The sequence below is a fragment of the Actinia tenebrosa genome, unplaced genomic scaffold (assembly GCF_029948245.1).
Source record: "Actinia tenebrosa isolate PJP-AT-01 unplaced genomic scaffold, QUT_ActTen_1.0 PGA_scaffold5__44_contigs__length_20552954, whole genome shotgun sequence".
Classification (NCBI taxonomy): Eukaryota; Metazoa; Cnidaria; class Anthozoa; order Actiniaria; family Actiniidae; genus Actinia; species Actinia tenebrosa.
In genome coordinates, this window is record NW_028292582.1 from 15,507,893 (window position 1) to 15,528,064 (window position 20,172).

Consider the following 20,172-nt stretch of genomic DNA (forward strand, 5'->3'; position numbering starts at 1 on the left):
TCACTTGTCCCTAGCACTGATCACCTGACCTTAGCCCTGTTCACTTGTTCCTAGCCCTGATCACCTGACCCTAGCACTGATCACATGACCCTAGCCCTGTTCACTTGTCCCTAGCACTGATCATCTGACCCTAGCCCTGTTCTCTTGTCTCTAATACTGATCATCTGTTCCTATCCCTGTTAGCTTGTCCCTAGCACTGATCATCTGACCCTAGCCCTGTTCACTTGTCCCTAGACCTGATCATCTGACCCTAGCCCTGTTAGATTGTCCCTAGCACTTGTTTACTTCTTAATTTGTATCATTATTAGAAAAACAGTTGATCAGTACTAGGGACAGGTGATCAGTGATAGGAAACCTATATTCATAACCGCCATGCATGTTTGTGCCCCTCAATAGATGGGGTATGAAGTTGGCGGTTACATACATTTCAACTAAATTAGTAAGGGAACTCCCACGATCTTGAGTACAATTTGGAATTTATAACAGAGTACAATTTGGGATTTGATTGTACTCCTCTTGTCCAAGCAGTTATTTTGTCGAGTGTATTTTAACGAGTATAATCAATCTCTTGTATCTGAACCAAGTGAACCAAGAATAAGTGGGCTACTTGCACGGGTTACCTGTGGTTAAATTACCAGGCTTCGCTCAACTTATGATACAGTAGTTCAAAATGGCGGAGCTGAAACAGGAGTTACCTCGAAAAGGCGGTTATGCTCCGGTAGAATTTTCCAGAGGAGTACCGAAAAGGGGCCCCCCAGGATGGTTAATGATATTAGGAGGAGGTTTCATAATGTCAGTGGGATTTGCTATGGTTGTTCGGGGAAACAGGCGAAGATGGTGAGTAAATTTGTACAGTACTGGAGTTGATCAGTTCACAGGCCTGACTAAACCATTAAATCATCGGAATCGACGGAATAATAAATGGAATCCCATATAAAACATTACAAATTTATATTGTTTTCTCCCTGAAGTGTGTTAAGATAACTGATAAAGAAGAAAAGAAAGAGATCTGAGCTAGCTTTGACTGAAATTTCGTGTGATCACAGGCAGCCCAAACAAGGTTTACTATGTATGGTTTATCTATGCACTAGTCAATTCTTACCCCCCCCCCCCCCCCCCCTCCCCTCCGAGACATGGTGGGGAATTCACAAATCCAACGAAACATGGTAATTTGAAAGAAATTCCCCAAGACTCTGGAGCAAAATCTATAAAGGTCATTAGATAATTTAGTGAAAAGCATAAATAAAAGATATCCAATCGAAAACGACAGGATGATCACATTTAAAATAACAAAAACCATGCAAAATTTTAATACAATACTTTGTGGTCTTCATGGTGTCCGACATCTTTGAAATCAACACTAGGTCAGTGGCCACAGAGCATATTTCGTATTGGGGGCCAATCAACAGCTGAAGGCAGAAGCAACTGTGGGAGGCCAGGGGCAAAAATCATATTCCAAACAAATACCTGAATCTTTCTTAGAATAATCAGCCTGTTGTGCTCTATGTATCTCATTAAAAAATATCTTTCTTACTAAATTTTTGCTTCAAAAGTGTAATAACTTGTCCTGAAGAGATGCTGAATTTTTGCTTGAATAAGTATTCACTACCAATTTTAATTTCAAGGGGGTATCCATGTGATTTAAAAAGTTATGATTTTTTAAATGATTTTTTTAGAATAAATCTTGTGTTAAAAGCGTGACAATCATGATGCTGCAATACAAAACAGCGTGACCAACTCCATTATTGGCATTTTTTCACTCATCCCTATAGCTATTGTACAGGCAAGGAAATACTGAAAGAAAAATGGACATTTTAAGCCCTCAAAGCATAAGAAAACTTATCTAATCCAAAGAACAAGTTTTCTTTTTTTGGGGGGGGGGGGGGGGAGGGATAGTGGTGCATAAAATATTCATGTATTATTATAGAATGATTGACTAGCCGTCATTCGTGCAATGATATAGTCTGCAAATAACTGTTATCTTATAAATTTTAATTTTTTTCTGATTAATTTTCAGTTTAATTAGTATTAATAATTTAGATAACGTAGTTGAATTTTCTAGTGGGTGATCCCAACATGGTTCATCTGGCCTGTTTCTTATAATTAAGTCTGCTAGAACCTCTCTTTTTCATGACTCCTTTTTAATAGGTATCCCCAACTTGTGGAACGCTTTACCTATTAATATAAGACCTGAAGTAAACCTGGAATCCTTTAAGAAGAAACTGAAATCTTTTTTCTACGATAGGTATCCGATATTTTCAACTAAGATGACCTTTGTTTCAAGTTAATTTGTCCAAAGTGCTGCCGTCCCAATGCCTATTTAATTTGCTCATGTTAACTATAACTTACTTAATTTGTTTTTCATTTTTCTATCACTACGAGTGATGAATGTATGTATGAGTACTGTAAGTTTATGATATAACTCTTTTTGATTTGTAATAAGATAATTATTATTTGTGTGGTGGAGGGGTAAGATATTATTTGTGTGGTGGAGGGGTAAGATATCATTTGTGTGGTGGAGGGGGAAGATATTATTTGTGTGGTGGAGGGGTAGGATATTATTTGTGTGGTGGAGGGGTAAGATATTATTTGTGTGGTGGAGGGGTTCTGCTAATTATGATTAATCTGGCAGCTGCACTGAAACAGCTGTTCAGTCGCAGCTTGCAGAATTACTTTGCCGTGTAAATATAAGTATTTAATAATAGATAGGCTGTATATAAGTTGCTTCTCTATATATCTCAAATTCTACTTAGCTTATCAATTTAACTTAATTTACATTAATTTCTTGTAGGCAAAAATCTACATTTCTGTTTGATAGGTAATGAGCCTTTTTTCTAGCATGGGGTGTATCTGTGGGATGGGTTACTTATGTTATACGGGGCTGGGATGGGTGATTTACCACATAGAGGACTTAGTGTTCTTTTGTAAATTACCTCCCTCTGGCAAATCTTCAAATTAATTAATTAAATAAATAAATAAATATAGCAAATCTGATTCACTGAAAGACTAAAATCACAATAGTCCCCTTTACAGTTCCCAGCACCATCTTGAAAGGTAGCCGTGCCTTTTAATCGAAGTGAGAAGAACGGTTAACTTGCAATGATAGCTACATGTGATTAACTGACAAAGTGTTAAAAAGGTCTCTATCATTGAAAGCTCACTGTTTGTCTCACTTAGATGCAAAGGCACTGATACCTTTCAACATGGCATGGGGAACTGTGAAGGGGACTATTGGCAGCCTTTACACCAATAAGTTGCCATAGCAACCACAGTTTGAATATTGTCATGCTACATGTTTGGAATGCAAGTGCTGTAAAGTTTGAATAACATTCATCAAATATTCTGGAATCTATGTAGAAGGAAACTGTAAGTCATTAACCTCCTTATAGTACACTCAACAAAATTACTCAACTTTGATTGGTCGAGAGGAGTACAATTATAGCGTTAATTGTACTCTGTAGGAGTACCGAATTAAGTCGCTATGGCAACACGGCCAAAACAATGTCAAAACAATTATTTTCTATCATTTTGTACTTAAAAAACATATAAACAAAATTTTAAAGCCGTAAGAACTAATCTTTTTTATGCATTTCAGTTGCGCGATGGACTGAAAATCGGCCGCCAAATAGACAAAGATGAATGACGTTGCTTCGCATTTTTTACTGAAATTTTGTTGAGTGAACTATAAACAAAAAATCACACGATCTTCTCGTACAATTTGGAATTAATAGACACTCGTAATGTTTTGAAAGTTCTTTAATTGTACTTGCCTAAAGGCTCGTGCAATTACAAGAACTTTCAAAACATTACTCGTGTCTATTAATTTCCAAATTGTACTCGAGATCGTGCGATTTCCTATACTAATTAGCATAATATATATCTTGAACCAAAAATGGAAACAGAAAACAGCAGTTTTCTTCTTTTGCAAAGTACTTTGAGTAAATTTTGAATAATAAACCCTCATAAGACATTATTGCAATTTGACGAGAGAGATTTGACGCTTTGACGTCTCACTGGACGTCATTTTCAAGATGAATTTATTAGATGGTTTTGAATTTTAAGTACAAATAGTGCCATTAGGGAATTCATGCTTGAATACGTACAATAATAGTAATAACAGTCTAATAGTACATATGTTGTTAAGTATGTACAATAATAGTAATAACAGTCTAATAGTACATATGTTGTTAAGTCTGTACAATAATAGTAATAACAGTCTAATAGTACATATGTTGTTAAGTCTGTACAATAATAGTAATAACAGTCTAATAGTACATATGTTGTTAAGTCTGTACAATAATAGTAATAACAGTCTAATAGTACATATGTTGTTAAGTCTGTACAATAATAGTAATAACAGTCTAATAGTACATATGTTGTTAAGTCTGTACAATAATAGTAATAACAGTCTAATAGTACATATGTTGTTAAGTCTGTACAATAATAGTAATAACAGTCTAATAGTACATATGTTGTTAAGTATGTACAATAATAGTAATAACAGTCTAATATAGTACATATGTTGTTAAGTCTGTAGTTAATTATTACACAAAGACCTTAGCACGTACAGAGTGTAATAGTACATATGTTGTTAGGTATGTTTATTAATTATTACACAAAGACCTTAGACAGAGTCTGATTGCTTGTTAAGCGATGGCTTGATTTTATGTATAAGCGTTTAATGCCATCAGACTATTGGTTTATTATGTTATGAAGAAAGTAATATGAATGTTTCTCCGCTACTAAACTTGTGGATTTACAAAGTGTAGCAATGAGTTAGTGTATTATGAGATGGGCCTGAATATGCAAATGTATCACTCACTCACTCACTAACATGTTAGCAGATTTTAGATGTAGGCTTAAGTAAAATTTAAAAAAAGAAAGGTCTAAACTAGACATTCCATAAGTGAGATGTTTATTTGAAGTAAATCAAGTTCATACAATCGTATCAAATAATCAAGATTTTAGATCATTTGTCTGCCAAGTTTTACTGATTAGTTTACTCGATTGAATACTTTTTACCAGATATTCACTTTTGAAGACTCATAGTTTGAAAGATTCATTGCAAAAAGTACTCTTCAGGAGCACAATTAAAGCCTGACTCCCTTGAACTGACTCTTGTTCAAACAATCAATTATTTTATAACGGGGAATTGCATCAAAACTCAACAAAATAACAAAGAACTACAACAAAGTAGAAATTTAAAGGAAAATATAAGGATGAGAAAACCAATCTCTGAACGGCGTATTAACTAGTATTCATGATTTCGCCATTATTTTATTTCTGAAATAGCCATGACATTAAATAGTTCGCAAAGTTTTATAAAAATTCTATGTTGGGTTTTATTTTTATGGAATTACCGTAAATCCTCTATTTAGCCCCCCCCTCTCAAATAAGCCCCCCCTCTCCAATAAGCCCCCCCTCTCCAATAAGCCCCCCTCTCCAATAAGCCCCCCTTTTAAAAGGAAAAAACTTCTTAAGCCCCCCCTCTCTTTTTAGCCCCCCTTTTAGCCCCCCCTCCCCTCCCCCTCCGCCTTTCACAACTAAAGAATCATGTGTACTGATTAAAGGTGATTTATTAAAGTCTTGGTTGTTCAGAACATTTCTTTTTAGCTTGCTTGGTTAATGTCACCGTGTTTTAGTTTTGCTATTCACAATAATCGTAAATTATACTTGAGAGACTAACACAGGTGAATCAAATAATAAAAATACCATGTACATCACTACAGATTATGCAAGACAGTCAATAGTAATGCTTCCGTTTAATCCTGAGTTACCATCATATTACATACTGCGTTTCGACTAAATCAATAAGCCCCCCCTCTAAATTAAATCCCTTCTCTCCAATAAGCCCTCCCTCAAACGTGCCTGAAATAAATAAGCCCCCTGGGGGGCTAAATAGAGGATTTACGGTACCATAAGTTCTTGTGACACTGTTCATAGACTGTTGTCATGACAAATTATTTGAATGTCTCGTATGCCATAAATATATCATCTAGAAAACTTTCAATACAAATATGCATTTAAAAGTTATTTCAAAATGACCATGAAATTTTGTAAATTGGCCAAGTCACTTGTTTAATATGTTTTTTGTCCTTTTAGTGAGCTGAGAAAGGAACAGCTGCAAGCCAGGATTTCATTACTACCTGTACTACAGGCAGAAAGTGATAGAAGGTTTGTTACCATTTCTCACATTTTAAAGATATACATGCTGGGCACAAAAGCAACTGAAACCATCACTTTGGTAAAAAAAAATCCATTTCAATTCCAAAGTTTTTAAAACTTGACTATGAAACAGAGGTCATTGATCTTCACAATCATTGTTTTACCTTTTGCAATTATTTTAAGATTTTTGGTGGGAAAATGATGTCACAAAGTTGATGCCAAACTTTCAAGTTTTCTCTATGACCAAAATGAACAAATTTTTCAAGAGACATTGATAATGGTTGATAATTATATGGTTGTTTCAATCGCACACTCTTAATTCTACCCTAGAGGTGTTGTTCTCTGTGATTGCTTTCATTTCGTCTGGCACTCATTCGGCTCTCTCACTCAGTCAAGGTGCTCATTTGAATTTTAGAAGCTATGAATGTAATGGTCTTTTTAAATGTTAAATGGAATATCAGCTAAAAAAGAGAGTTCCCTCAGAAAATTTACTTCCAAAAAGATGTAATTTTCAATTTTGAAATTGTACATTTATTTGACTGAGTATAAATGACTTCAATTTCTGTCGTGCCATGACCTTCCTCATGCAGCTAACTGAGGGACAGTTTTAAAATAAATAAAATAAATAAAAACTAAAAGCCTAATGAGCAGCTGTAAAAAGACTTGAGTGGCAAACTTTTTAATATGCTGTGGTTGGCATCCGTTTTAGCTTACATTATATTATGGGTCTGAGCTTTTGAGATCTCAAAAACACAGACAGACCTTGAAAACATAGACCTCGAAACAGTCATAGGGACATAGGACCATAAACAATAGACCTTGAAACAGTCATAGGGACATAGGATTATAAACAATAGACCTCAAAACAGTCATAGGGACATAGGACCATAAACAATAGACCTTGAAACAGTCATAGGGACATAGGACCATAAACAATACACCTTGAAACAGTCATAGGGACATAGGACCATAAACAATAGACCTTGAAACAGTCATAGGGACATAGGACCATAAACAATAGACCTCAAAACAGTCATAGGGACATAGGACCATAAACAATAGACCTTGAAACAGTCATAGGGACATAGGACCATAAACAATAGACCTTGAAACATAGGGACATAGGACCATAAACAATAGACCTTGAAACAGTCATAGGGACATAGGACCATAAACAATAGACCTTGAAACAGTCATAGGGACATAGGACCATAAACAATAGACCTTGAAACAGTCATAGGGACATAGGACCATAAACAATACACCTTGAAACATAGGGACATAGGACCATAAACAATAGACCTTGAAACAGTCATAGGGACATAGGACCATAAACAATAGACCTTGAAACAGTCATAGGGACATAGGACCATAAACAATACACCTTGAAACAGTCATAGGGACATAGGACCATAAACAATAGACCTTGAAAACATAGGGACATAGGACCATAAACAATAGACCTTAAGAGGGCTAGTCCCTAAAAACCAAACAACGTGAGCAGACCTTGAAAAATCAAAATTCTTCAAACTTTGCCAGATCATAGCATTTGGGCTACTATTAAACACAAAATAACTCAAAGGCTTATTGGGACGTTATTTTTTATGAACGGAGGCAATTTTGATTTTCGCCGTTTTAGGGCGACTTTTGGGGTTGGAATACTACCTCTCAACCCAAGCTCATTTCTATATCAATCTCAAACGCTATGCACTTTTAAAGTTGATACATAGAAAGTATAGGCATTTTTCTACATTTTATTAGTTTTCTTGATAAATATGTAATACGTGGAATATTTTACAGATTTTTGAGTTTTTTCGATTTTGAAGCAAATTCAAGAAGAGCAAAAATAAGCCAACTTCACACTAAAATATCTCCACTGGTATGTCGATCCAGGACAAAAAAATACTTCTGGAACAACGAAGGGCATGTCTTCTTTCGAAATGTAAAATAAAATTTTGGGGCCAGTTGAAAACAGGATTCAGAGAGTCGAAAATTGAAAGGCTCATAATCTCAAACATCCACGCGTTACGGTATTGTTATGTCACGCAAACTCGCGTCTTCAGCGTAGTGAACAAATCCCTTTGCCCGTAGAATGACTTAGATCATCAAAACTGACTAGCAAAATCATTTCTTATAACCTTTAACACATTCGAGTTGCATTTTGTGAGAAATTAAAAATTATATTTTAAACTGGAGCAACTCACTTCACACTGGAAATAGTAAAATTTTCTAACAAAGTTAAATGAACGAAACTCATTTGATTTTCCATCTCGCTACACGCAATTCTTAGGAATTTAAACATTAATTTTATAATTATTTAGCAGTTAATTAGAACTTACCAAAAATACAAGATAGATTCCATTCATTTGGCGCGCGATTTTCGATAGCGAGAGTTTATATATTTGCCGCGATCGGAACTACAAACAAATAACACGATATTGCGTTACACACAGGAAACCCAAGCGCAAGATCTATAAAATAATAATAGCGGTCTTGGCTGTATACTGATTTTCTTTATGATTCTGACCATGAATCAATCAAACGGATCCCAGTACACAAGAACACGACTGTAAAGTTGTCCTTAAAAGATCGATATAAGGGGCCTTTCGACGACTGGTGATGTTATCCGTATCTATATCAAAATACTCACAAATGCTAGCAAGCACGTTAATACTTAATTGTTTAAGCCCATTAGACTTGTTAAGCCGACAAAGATTGTAGGTCTCGTGTGTAATGGGATGTAGAAGCCCACATTGCTGGATGACTTCCTCTCGCGTCGATTGATAGCTTTCTTCCTCTGTAGCTGCAGCGAATTGCTCTCCCGCTGCATCAGTAGCTAGGGTATCTACTGGTACGCCCTTCAGCTTTGCAGCTGTTCTACTGAAATACGATTGTATTTGCTGTGGTGTTAAGAACTCATCAATCGTGAACAGCCTGTTGCCATTGCTGTCTTTAGCATATCTCATGTCGCGCGATACAGTCCCTGCGTCAATCTTGTGGCCAGTTGCCTGTCCTATTAAAAACTTGTCGTTAAGATAAAGTTTCTGTCGGTCACTGAATCGCGATGTCTTTTTAGATCTTTTCAAAGCCCAGCCCATTGGTAGACAGTCATCTGCAGGTGAGGTGTAGAGCATCGAGCTGGACATATCTGGGACACTATCAGCACCATAAAGTAATGTTTCTCGGTAAATAATCTTGGCCTTATCCATTAAGCTCTCTCTCTCTTGAACACGCTTACATTCACCATATTGGATAAGGTTTTCAAGAGAACTATATCTCTTGTACTCTTTAACGCAGCCATCTTTAGGGCAGGCGAAAAATTTTGCGGTTGATCCTTCACTGTCTTCTACGTCGTCTTCCACTTTATCTTTTTCGTTATCTCTACTTTCTTGGGCCTCCACACTCTCCGGTCGTTGAATGATTTCAACAAAATACCCTTCTGAAAAAGATTCGATAAACTTTGCAAAGGAAGGGCTTCGAAAATCTAACAAAAAAAAAAAGATATATTGATTAGTTCTTATTTATTAATTCTCTCTCTCTCTCTCTCTTCATGTTCTTGTTTTTTCTTATATTCTTTTTTTCGTAATTTTTTTTCTCCTCTTTTCACTACCAGTTTATCATTTTCGTTGTGGGAAAAAACAAAAACGATAACATATATAATGATCGTAATATTAAAAACAATAAATAAGGAGGGCTTAAATAAAAATTCGTTAATTACCTTGTTGTGTAGCCCAGTCAAGAGATTTCCCTTTACCAATGTCATACGCTTTCCACATCGTAAGCTTATCTTTGCTGTACTTGAAATTATTAAAGGAGTTAATCCCAACTAGTTTAATTCCCTGGATTGTTTGTAAGCCAGCAGCGTCAATCACAGCAACTCTAACACCACGCACACCACCATGGGAGAGAATGGCTTCCTTTAAGGCTTCTGCATTGCAAACATCGTGTCCTTCGTTAATGTAACGACGAAAGTGTGCTTTGATCGTTGCGGCCTTACGATCACAAGAGCCTTTCCCTCCTTGAGGATCGCTAAAATCAATACGCTTAACTCTAATTCCGGTCTCTTTCTGCATGAAGTGACAGGCAGTTATCATAGCTGCACTGTGATAACACCCCGCGTTGTCTTGCTTGTACACAGCACCAGTGATTTCAGGATACTCACTTTTGAGTTGCCTCTGGGTGTGTTCCATGATAGACACCACGTCATCGCTGTCTTGGCTACAGTTTTTTGCAATGTGTACAAATGCTTGGTGCTGGAGCTGTCCTGCTGCTGTTCTTCTGACCACTACAGATATGTGCCAACTAATCCCTCTCTTTCCGAACCAATCGGTCTGAGTTTCTCGATACTTCTGGGGAAGAAATTTCATCGCCCAGTCTTGGGTGATCAACACTGTACTCTCATCTAATTCATTTATCATGTCGATTCGTGATTTGTCTTGTCTCAATGATCGAAGTTGGTGGGATTTCCAAGTATCTATAGCCTGTATTGCCTGTTGACAAGAAAACATCATATCATCGCCCTTTTCGTTTCCTAGACGCTTCGAAACGTTTGCCACTGCGTTCTTGATTGAAGAAAGGACAGTTTTTAGTTCCTCACAAGAAGAGCAACTAAGGTCATGTTGGTGATCGCTACATGATGAACACAACTTCTTTTCATTTGGGTCGTTGAGTGCGTAAACAGTACAGTGATCTTTCACTTGAGATTTCTCTGATATGTGAACCTATAATAAATTCATATCGTTTAATAATAAAATCACACATTTCCCGTTCTTTTGGTCGTTTTGTGTGGTTTTGGGTTCTTGCCCTTTCTCCTTTTGCAAGAAAACGTTTTTTTTTTTAAAATCTAAAAATGAGCTTGAATAAAGAGATAAAAAAGATCTTAATTTTTTCAATGCGCTGTGGTACTGAATACGGTTTTGTTTTGTTATGATTACGAACCTTGTAGTCGTTTTTTATATACTGCTTTCCTATTTTTAGCATTCCTTCGCAGTTTTTGATCCAGGCTTTGTCTTGGCCATAATCAGCAAGTTGATTGATAAGGATAGTCAAGTCATCAAAGCCTTTTGCTCCATCTGCTGAAAGGTAATCTAGACCTTGGAGGGATTTTCGCACTGTGGCAGTGCAAACCGAGAGTATTCGGTACATGGTAGATGGACTTAGAACTTTCACATTACTTTCATTACAGAACTGGGTATACTGATTTATGATCCTCTGAGGAATCATAAGTCGTATGACATTGGGAGTCTCTAAAACCTGACCATTCGATAAGTGCAAGTAACGTTGACCGAAGGGAAGATCCTGTACGACATGGCTGCTTGTTATAAAGGACAGGAAATGATCAAGCTGGTTTGGATCGATTCTAATTCGAGGACTTTTCTCTTTAAGAACAGGGTTACCCCGACCATGCTTCAGAATGTGCATTCTTGCTGCCTGAAAACGATACTTAGTCAGGCCGGGAATAAACTTTTGAATCTGACAAAATGTCACCAGGTCACTCATGATTGCAAGAATGTTGCGTTTGGTATCCCAGCTTCCTGCATTTTGGTACGCTTCAGCCAAAGCTTCAAGATACTGTCTCTCGGTTGATTGTAAAACGCCAAGAACTTTATCGACAGAGTGAGAGGACTGCACAGCTTCCCAAAGATTATTCGCATCACCCGGAGTTAAGACATCCAATACAGAAACAATGGCTTCGGTGGCTCTATTGATGTAGACGTTCTTGCTACGCTGGCTCATATTTTCCCATGGTTTATTGGGCTGTCCAATCGAACCAAACTCTGCGTTACCTTTGCACACTCGTAGAAATTCGTTTAACTTCTGGAGTTTCTGTTTTGAAAGGTCTATGGAGCCATTACTACCCTCTGTTGAGTCTGAAAAGATCACTGCTGGGTCCTCCTCTAAGTTCAGCTTCTCTAATGCATATTGCAAATCATCTAATAGCTGCAAAAGAATTTGAATCATGTTCCCCCACTAGCATTATTTACTCGATATCATCTTGAACGATGATTCTCAAATTATTTACTTACTTCACTCCCCGCGTCACTGTTTTTTGTTGCACACTCACTTGAAGCAATGTCAGGCTCTTCAACGTTTTGTTCATCATCTGACGTTTGAATGACCGGAACTTCTTCATTCTCGGGTAGGGATCGATATTGCAGTAAATCAACTTCAGACTTTAATTGCATTCGACATTGTTTGCAGATTGCTAGAAAACAAAACATTTCTGACTCAGTTGTAGTAGGCTTACATACGTAATTACCAACAGTAGGGACATATGGTTCCGCAGCGTAAGAGTGTTACTTCCATATATGGACTATACGGGGATGATCCGCTGAACAGGGTAGGGTTTGTCGAGCTGCTTGTCGTAAACAGGGTATGCAATTTCACTCAAGTTCCAAGTTCTTCTTGAGTTTCCTGTCATATTCAGGGTTTCTACTTTCGTATTGACCGAAACTGGTTATTATGGTCGTAAACAAAAAAAAAAAAAAAAAAAAAAAAAAAAAAACGATACGCGAGATGACATGACAATTGAAACAGGAACTCAGTGCAATAAATTATATATTTTTTCATAAACAGGGTCTACAATTTTGAGTTTTTATGTCATAAACAGGGTACCCCTTTCAGAATCCCAGTGGAACACCCCTACCAAAATTCTGGCGGAGTACCCAACCCGGGGTTTGTGTGTTGTGTAAAAGGGGTAGCTGGGAGTGGAAGTGGGCGATGAATGCAGAACCAAGGTAATAAAAAATGTATCCATTGAGTAGTAGATTCTCTATTTGTCTTTGTTCATTTTGATCTGTGATGGCAAGATATGTCATAACATTATTATCAAAACTACCTTTATTGGCAGATACAAAATTATAAAAAAATACTCACGTGTCCCAACTGGAGTCAAGTTATTTGTTAATTGATAAAGCCCCTTTGACTGTTGGCTCGTAAGACCACGATCGCCTCTGTACTGGTTTAGTTTGTGTTGGGCCCAACTCACTGGCATTGAGCAAGTTTTTTTAAAGCAGCGCCACCTTATTCCATGCTGGGCTCGGTGACGCGGACACACTGTTAGCATCAGCTTATCGGATGGATTTTCAAATATGCCTGCCAATTTAAATAACGTTTGAACTAAGTATGATTTGTTTCAGGGTAACGACAAACCACATAATTCTTATGTCTAATGGATCCAGCTTTGACCGTTTCCCCTCGATTGATGCGAGTACATAACCATCTATAGAAATTCATGAGGCTAATATTCACAAACATCCAGTCGTCCTACCTGCCCTTGCCAGAAGTAACTGTGATTCAGTTGCCAAAGCTGAATCTCTAACATTGAGAAACTTCAAATGTCCTTTGATGGGTCTTTCACAATTTTCGAGAGTTACGCATAGCACATCTTCTTTTCTGTCCTGACTAGAGCCACAAGGGCCTTTAACATAAGCTGAATAGCTACATACAGCCATTCGCTGTTGAGAGGACTCAATAATATGAAATACTTATTCAAATAACGAAGAACACGATTGTTTACTTTGAAGTAAATGCCTGGTATTGTGAAACGAGACCAGGATTGTTTGTTTTGGAAGTAAATTGAAAACAGGTGTCCCCAGTCCAGTCCCCCTTGACAATCAAGGACCAAGGACGTGAAAAAAAAAATTGGACACAAAAAGTAAATCCCCCAAAAAATTAAACCCAAACTAATATAATTGCAAATTTCAAAATAATAGGAGTTTCCTTAAAAAACAAAGAAGGAAAATCGGTAGGAAAGATTGATAAACCCCGATGCGCTTGGGTTTCCTGTGTGTAACGCAATATCTTGTTATTTGTTTGTAGTTCCGATCGCGGCAAATATATAAACTCTCGCTATCGAAAATCGCGCGCCAAATGAATGGAATCTATCTTGTATTTTTGGTAAGTTCTAATTAACTGCTAAATAATTATAAAATTAATGTTTAAATTCCTAAGAATTGCGTGTAGCGAGATGGAAAATCAAATGAGTTTCGTTCGTTTAACTTTGTTAGAAAATTTTACTATTTCCAGTGTGAAATTAGTTGCTCCAGTTTAAAATATAATTTTTAATTTCTCACAAAATGCAACTCGAATGTGTTAAAGGTTATAAGAAATGATTTTGCTAGTCAGTTTTGATAATCTAAGTCATTCTACGGGCAAAGGGATTTGTTCACTACGCTGAAGACGCGAGTTTGCGTGACATAACAATACCGTAACGCGTGGATGTTTGAGATTATGAGCCTTTCAATTTTCGACTCTCTGAATCCTGTTTTCAACTGGCCCCAAAATTTTATTTTACATTTCGAAAGAAGACATGCCCTTCGTTGTTCCAGAAGTATTTTTTTGTCCTGGATCGACATACCAGTGGAGATATTTTAGTGTGAAGTTGGCTTATTTTTGCTCTTCTTGAATTTGCTTCAAAATCGAAAAAACTCAAAAATCTGTAAAATATTCCACGTATTACATATTTATCAAGAAAACTAATAAAATGTAGAAAAATGCCTATACTTTCTATGTATCAACTTTAAAAGTGCATAGCGTTTGAGATTGATATAGAAATGAGCTTGGGTTGAGAGGTAGTATTCCAACCCCAAAAGTCGCCCTAAAACGGCGAAAATCAAAATTGCCTCCGTTCATAAAAAATAACGTCCCAATAAGCCTTTGAGTTATTTTGTGTTTAATAGTAGCCCAAATGCTATGATCTGGCAAAGTTTGAAGAATTTTGATTTTTCAAGGTCTGCTCACGTTGTTTGGTTTTTAGGGACTAGCCCTCTTAAAACATAGGGGCATAGTACCATAAACAATAGACCTCGAAACAGTCATAGGGACATAGGACCATAAACAATAGACCTTAAAACATAGGGGCATAGTACCATAAACAATACACCTCGAAACAGTCATAGGGACATAGGACCATAAACAATAGACCTTAAAACAGTCATAGGGACATAGGACCATAAACAATAGACCTTGAAACAGTCATAGGGACATAGGACCATAAACAATAGACCTCGAAACAGTCATAGGGACATAGGACCATAAACAATACACCTCGAAACAGTCATAGGGACATAGGACCATAAACAATACACCTCGAAACAGTCATAGGGACATAGGACCATAAACAATAGACCTTAAAACATAGGGACATAGTACCATAAACAATAGACCTCGAAACAGTCATAGGGACATAGGACCATAAACAATAGACCTTGAAACAGTCATAGGGACATAGGACCATAAACAATACACCTCGAAACAGTCATAGAGACATAGGACCATAAACAATAGACCTTGAAACAGTCATAGGGACATAGGACCATAAACAATAGACCTTGAAACATAGGGACATAGGACCATAAACAATACACCTCGAAACAGTCATAGAGACATAGGACCATAAACAATAGACCTTGAAACAGTCATAGGGACATAGGACCATAAACAATAGACCTTGAAACATAGGGACATAGGACCATAAACAATACACCTCGAAACAGTCATAGAGACATAGGACCATAAACAATAGACCTTGAAACAGTCATAGGGACATAGGACCATAAACAATAGACCTTGAAACATAGGGACATAGGACCATAAACAATAGACCTTGAAACAGTCATAGGGACATAGGACCATAAACAATACACCTTGAAACAGTCATAGGGACATAGGACCATAAACAATAGACCTTGAAAACATAGGGACATAGGACCATAAACAATAGACCTTAAAACATAGGGGCATAGTACCATAAACAATAGACCTCGAAACAGTCATAGGGACATAGGACCATAAACAATAGACCTTAAAACATAGGGGCATAGTACCATAAACAATACACCTCGAAACAGTCATAGGGACATAGGACCATAAACAATAGACCTTAAAACAGTCATAGGGACATAGGACCATAAACAATACACCTTGAAACAGTCATAGGGACATAGGACCATAAACAATAGACCTCGAAACAGTCATAGGGACATAGGACCATAAACAATACACCTCGAAACAGTCATAGGGACATAGGACCATAAACAATACACCTCGAAACAGTCATAGGGACATAGGACCATAAACAATAGACCTTAAAACATAGGGACATAGTACCATAAACAATAGACCTCGAAACAGTCATAGGGACATAGGACCATAAACAATAGACCTTGAAACAGTCATAGGGACATAGGACCATAAACAATACACCTCGAAACAGTCATAGAGACATAGGACCATAAACAATAGACCTTGAAACAGTCATAGGGACATAGGACCATAAACAATAGACCTTGAAACATAGGGACATAGGACCATAAACAATAGACCTTGAAAACACAGACAATTAAAACACAGACCTTATAATGGATGCATGCCAGAGATATATTCAAAAGTTTATAATTCAAGGCTTTTTTGCTACTCACTAGGCATTTTTTTTATTATTTTTTATTTTATTTTAAAACTAACTTTCCATTATTGTTGCATAACATAGTATTACATGTATGAAGCTCACAGGAAAACGAAGTGACTGGATTTTTAAAAGATATTCATTTAACAAACTAACACATTCTTGGTAGTTTGTCTGACTTCCAGAGGTGGAAAGTGGCAAATACATTGTAGGTTTCATGAATTTACATAATGATGGTGATCATAAGATCTTTAAAAAAATAGCAAATTAATAAGAGTCTCCACTTTTGGAGTTACAACTTTTCATTTTTTAAAGAGTTTGTGCTCAAAGGACAGTTTTAATGCCTTGTAGAAAAACCTAGGTATACCCAATACAACACCACCTCTCATTTAATAAATTACTTCTAAAACTCATTGTTACTTGAAATATCAGAGCCAAAGTTTTAGATGATTAGTTTTTTGGAAAAAAAATCATGACAACTGACATTAATTTTGTTTAAGGAGCATGCATACACATTTGCCATTCCTGTTACATAGTAAAAACCCAGACTTCTTTAGTCATCTGGGTCTCATAATCTCAAATATAATTGTTGCTTTCCAAACAAATTTATTTATGTAAAAGAATAAACTTATTGGTCTTTAATAGGCTAATGTATTTATGCATGATCATAATGTTGTTTGTGTATTATTTTCAGAGTTCTTCAAGCACTGAAAGAGAATGAAGAGGAAGAAGCACAAATAATGAAAGATGTCAAAGATTGGAGTGTTGGTGAGAGTGTATATAACACTAATAAGTGGGTCACGCCAATGCCAGAAACAGATTATGAAAATGTAGGAATTCCTTGTTTTACCTTTCCAAGAACATACATTTTGTTAAGAACTAATGCCTTATTTAGATCTCTTGTTGATGATTTTTTGATAATCAAATTTTTGTTGTTGGTTAAGTCCTCAGACTAGAGTGATTTTACTTGGTTCATAAAACGATGGTGTAAAATTAGCTCTTGACTAACTGTCAAAGTAAAATATTGGTATAAGTATCTACTATTACATGTATGTATAGCATATATGGTTACCTTGGGGATATCTTGGAAGTAATTTTTGATTTAGTTTTGACGTTCAGACAACCTTTGGTCATCTTCTTCAGGTCATTTTTCACTGGTTGTGAAGAAACATGAACAACCAGCGGAAACAAAGCTTCAGAACCATGATTATTACATGTATGTCTTATGCTTAATATTTTATCACAGGCCAAGTAAAATTACTCTTATCATTAATATTATAACATCATAATCATTATTAACTCACTGCTACTACAGGTGTAAACTTTTGAATTTTATATTAATTCTTATTAATTAAGCAGATTTACCTTTTAGTGTTGTCGCACAGCGCAGTCCCTCCCCACTAGTAGGGAGGGATCATGCAGCATGAACAAAAACTGGATGCGAAGGAAACTAGTTTAGCTGTGGGTTCAAGCTTTTGTAACTTGATTTCATAGTAAAGGTTGTTCTAAAACTTGTTGTTCAAACTTTGAGAGATGAGGCAGTAAGCTGTGACGTTGGATTGGCTCGCAGATCATATACAATAAGAACATGTGAAATAGGTTACTTATTATGCATGTTCTTGTTCAACACTTGTTTAGCAACAATTTTGTCTTCTCCACATAATTGCAAGAAGGTTGTCATAAAAAAAATTAAATAACAAAATAGGAATTAATTATTTTTAAAGCAAAACAGGAGTAATCATTTTACTGTTTTGAAAGTATATACTGACATTTTTGATATCACCGTGTTGTTATGTACTAAAATATTTAATTTCATTGATCTAGGAGGCTTCAGAATCAAAATAAAAATAAATTAATTCCTCTCTTTTGTTATTTTTGCCGGCACAGCAGTCGAGCCTGAAGTGAGCGAGCAAGAAAGCAATCCTAATTTGCATCTAGGAGGCTTATTAACTTTGTCTTTGATATTAACCACAATGCATTCAATATCAACCATATTGCATCATGCACTTGACCTTGACCTTAAATAGCAGATACACAGGAATGCAATATCAAAACAATACTTGTAGGTAAGCTTCGTTTTTATTCCAACTGATCACTTTTCCCAAAGATTCAAACAATGCTTGGTTTTTAATCGGCTGATTCATTTATCTTTCTGTTGTAATTTCTACAATTGTATCCTTGGCTTGGTTCACTACAGAATTCTCATCTTTAATCATTGGCTTAATCCTGCGGAGTTGTCCCCTTTGAATTTCAAACTATAATCCTTTTTTTATTTGTGTTTAGATTTTTCTTTCTCAATATAGTTTTGTATTGAAACTACGGAGGAATCACGTTTTTTTGCACTTAAACCTGAAATCTTGCCATTTCTAAATTCTCACAGGTGTTGACTGTGCTCGTAGTATTCCAAGCCAATTTCATGTTAAACCCTATTGAAATGCCATTGATAGATTCTTGCTATATTCTATGTAATTCATTCTTTATATTATATCTAAACCTGTAACTTTTACCATTTGGTATAGTTTTATAGTGTTATATTTCAAAAATGTTAATAAACTTGCTATTTATGTTTCATGCTTTTAGTGTTTACACTCATTCTCTTTACAGACCAAATCTAAAAAGTCGGCAACTCTTACCAATAGAGTAGCCTAGTTTATTTATATATGATAACATTATTGCAACTAGATGTATATAAAACAATTCCAGATTATATTTGCACTGCAAAAGAAATGCTGCATTTTCTATTTTTCTGTATTTGTAGTATGCCCCTGAGAGTGGACTCCTTTGATGTAGACAGTTTAAACCTCCAGTGATAGTGTATAGATCAGACCTGTTCATATTTAAAAGGTCTACTCCCACCTGAGATAGGCCGTATATCTTAGTCCTGTGTAGAAGACCCACAGTGATAGGAAGTATAGCCCAGTCCTGTGTAGGAGAACCCCCTGTGATAAACACAGGGTCGGATCCAGGAATTTTAGGAGGGGGTGACTATTACAAAGGTTTTACCAGGAATTCGAGAAAAAGGGGGTAACTGTTACTAACCATATAATGAGAAACTTGAGCTTTAGCCGGGTGACTAGTTACCCCTTTTACCACCCTTGGTTCCGCCCCTGAGTATAGCCCATTACTGTGTAGGAGATTCCTGTGATAGACAGTATAGCTAAGCCTTGTGTAGGAGACCCCCTGTGATAGACAGTATAGCTCAGTCTTGTGTAGGAGACCCCTGTGATAGACAGTATAGCCCAGTCTTGTGTAGGAGATCCCTGTTATAGACAGTATAGCTAAGCCTTGTGTAGCAGACCCCTATGATAGACAGTATAGCCCAGTCTTGTGTAGGAGACCCCTGTGATAGACAGTATAGCTCAGTCTTGTGTAGGAGATCCCTGTTATAGACAGTATAGCTCAGTCTTGTGTAGGAGATCCCTGTTATAGACAGTATAGCTCAGTCTTGTGTAGGAGATCCCTGTTATAGACAGTATAGCTCAGTCTTGTGTAGGAGACCCCTGTGATAGACAGTATAGCCCAGTCCTGTATAGATGACCCCTGTGACAGACAGTATAGCCCAGTCCTGTATAGATGACCCCTGTGACAGACATTATAGCCCA

General features: G+C 36.5%; 2 protein-coding genes across 2 annotated transcripts; one reads left to right on the forward strand and one right to left on the reverse strand.

Moving 5' to 3' along the window:
• The first annotated feature begins 663 nt into the window (after positions 1-663).
• Positions 664-19,141, forward strand: LOC116300563 (NADH dehydrogenase [ubiquinone] 1 alpha subcomplex subunit 13). The gene is made up of 3 exons (XM_089038323.1): positions 664-837; positions 6,103-6,174; positions 17,265-19,141. The coding sequence occupies exons 1-3, from the start codon at positions 671-673 to the stop codon at positions 17,524-17,526; spliced, it is 501 nt and encodes a 166-aa protein (XP_088894449.1). The 5' UTR covers positions 664-670; the 3' UTR covers positions 17,527-19,141.
• LOC116286721 (uncharacterized) lies at positions 8,511-13,352 on the reverse strand. Its single transcript, XM_089038383.1, has 5 exons — positions 13,042-13,352; positions 12,192-12,370; positions 11,104-12,105; positions 9,884-10,886; positions 8,511-9,649 (listed from the first exon to the last, which is right to left on the reverse strand). The coding sequence occupies exons 1-5, from the start codon at positions 13,229-13,231 to the stop codon at positions 8,703-8,705; spliced, it is 3,321 nt and encodes a 1,106-aa protein (XP_088894509.1). The 5' UTR covers positions 13,232-13,352; the 3' UTR covers positions 8,511-8,702.
• Positions 19,142-20,172: the final 1,031 nt, after the last annotated feature.